This window comes from Diaphorina citri, unplaced genomic scaffold, assembly GCF_000475195.1.
Source record: "Diaphorina citri unplaced genomic scaffold, Diaci psyllid genome assembly version 1.1 scaffold9099, whole genome shotgun sequence".
Taxonomy (NCBI): Eukaryota; Metazoa; Arthropoda; class Insecta; order Hemiptera; family Psyllidae; genus Diaphorina; species Diaphorina citri.
Window position 1 is genome coordinate 1 of NW_007386473.1, and position 2,550 is coordinate 2,550.

The window sequence follows — 2,550 nt, forward strand, 5'->3', positions numbered from 1 at the left end:
AGTAACTAATGGATTACCGTATTTTAACACAATCTTACACATAATATCACAGTGTTTGAAACTGATATCTTGGTTACCAACCAATCAGATCAGTGTTAAGACATTGAATACATTTTGCTAAATCCCTACGGTTTCTACTTACCCCATTTTGAACAAGGGTTGAGAATAGATCCTTTTCTGAACAGGAATTACTCAATATCAGAGCTTATGTGGTAGAGCAGTTGAATTATCTCAGGATCTCTCTTACAAGATAATCCTTGGGCAAAGACCTCCAAGCTTTGTGGCCATCATTTCAAAGTGAAGAAGTAATCTCTAATGAAATGGTCCAATGGATAATTTCTCTTAAGCAGTTGGTTTGTAATCTTGACTAATCTTATCACAGAAATTTGAAAGAGATAACAAGAAACTTTATTTTAAAAGAAATAAATTAAAATTAAAGAGTAATCTTGATTTTTGTTTAAAATCTTGTTTTGTTAATTTGTTGTAAATCAGCTGATTTTTAAAGGGTCCGTTTACATTTTTTTACACTGTTGCCACACCACAAATCCGTTTGGCAACATCGTCATTTGTAAGCGCTGGCGCGCGAAATTCAAATATTTTTGTAAAAAAGTTTCTGCGTAAAAAAGCAAAAAATCTGAAATAAAACACCAAAAGCAAGCCTGAAAAATTGCCGGTTAAAGGTAAAAGCTCAACAGACTGCCCATTATCCATTATCTCGTAGTCCACTCTTCATATCCGTCAATTCAAGGATAGCTGGATAAATCTCATTCTAAACATCAATATAAATAAAAATGTAATCTTGAAAGGTCCATCACCAGTGCATATTCCTTGCTTGGTCCAATCTCAGGTAAAATTTTCTGGCACTTGCTTTTGCTTCCTAGCTTTTAATAACTAGGTTTACTAGGTGTTTTAGGCACCTACAACATTATTTCACCTATTCTTTGTCAAAGTCTTTTTTTTTCCAACTAAAGGTAGCTAGGTATTTCTCAGATGGTGAGACTGGTGTAGTGAGAGTATTCCAGTTTACCTATATGTACTGGTCAAGCCCTTTAACCAAAGAACGAATAGGTAGCATATGTTGGTGAGAAGTTCATTATTGAGGCATAGGTATCTACACTACAGTTAATCTATATGTCAATCAACATCACCTAGAACCCATACAAACACCTTTTGGTTTCTAGAATTGCTAGATCATGTTCCCAACACCTAAAAGGCTAAATTTTGACTTTTAAACCTAATAACATACTTGATCTTTTCAGGCCCCTTCCCCTCCAGAACTCAGGAGAATATCTAGGATAACAGGACATCATGGATGAAGACCTGGATAGTATGAGCATGGATTCCGATCTTGCCAATGACAACAATGCTCACAATGATAGTGGTGATAACAATTCTGTCCAAGAAGGTGGTGACGTTGTAGACATGGTAATCATAAGGGATGATCCAGACTTGTCCGAATTCAGATTAGTTACAACAGATAATGAGCCGGATGGTACTGAGTCAAATGAGACTGTAGCTGACAATGGTGATGAGAGTGATAACGGAGAGGAGGTCCCATTTGATATCCAGTTACCCTATCAGCATTTGGTAAGTTTTGTTTCCTATCCTCCAAGTAAGGTAAAACACCTACTCACCGTCTTCGTACCGAAAATCAGCATTTTTTTATTTAAGCGCCAAAAATAAGGAAACGTGCCATTTTTGAGAACCCCTGATAATTTTAAATGATTTTTCAGACGATTTGTGTTTAACTTCTCATACATCAAAATCAGCTGATGTTTGTAAACATTGAAAAAAATCAGTTTGAAAATTGTGCTTCGAGAGGAACCTACGTTTTTTCACAATTGTCTGTTTTTTCCCTTAAGAAACTGAGTTTCGTAGCTAAGGTTTGTAGACTGTGTATTGAGCTTTCAAGTGACTTTTTCATTTTTTCTGGACTTAAAACATAATTATCAATAGATCTTGGGAAATGGTTGGAAATATCTGTTTCGGGGTCCCCTGATGTCAAAAAAGTGATTTTTTTTTAATCTTTTCTCTTCTCCAGCTTGAGCTTTTTTTTTAACTTCTCTTTTTTTTCTCTCTCTCTTCCAGCTTGTTGTGCCAAAGTTCCTGATGACCCTGTGCAACTGTCCTACTGGATCCTGATCAACTTTCCCATGAGTGACTCAATACGAGTAGAGATGCTCTCTCTGAACAACGCTCTGCACAGGCTGCATCGACTGATCGACTACTTCAAAAATGTGAGTTGATAAATAGGTGATAGGTGGTAAGCCAGCCTTGTTACTTGTTAGCTTTTAAGCCCCGTTCCCACTTATCGCTAGTCGTGAGTTTCATCCGATTTTTTTTTTCCGAATGTCCTGTAGGCAATGTAATTGAAGAGTGTTCCCACTACACACGACACGATTTTTTTTCTTCTACCAAGTGGGAATGGCCCTTTAGGGTTGCGCGCTAGCCTTGAAAGCACTAGGTCGCTAGATCGATTCCCGTCCGGGGCGAACTTTATCCTAAGAGATAAGGCTCATTCTCGGAACGGTTGGCTTTCTCTTATCCTGT

The 2,550-nt window shown here is 37.4% G+C and overlaps 1 protein-coding gene across 1 annotated transcript; it reads left to right on the top strand.

Moving 5' to 3' along the window:
- Positions 1-625: 625 nt before the first annotated feature.
- Positions 626-2,237, top strand: LOC103522534 (the record flags this gene model as incomplete). The annotated part of the gene is made up of 3 exons (XM_008487636.3): positions 626-847; positions 1,260-1,612; positions 2,089-2,237. Coding segments are annotated over exons 2-3 (453 nt in total), but the record flags the coding sequence as incomplete, so codon positions are not given.
- Positions 2,238-2,550: the final 313 nt, after the last annotated feature.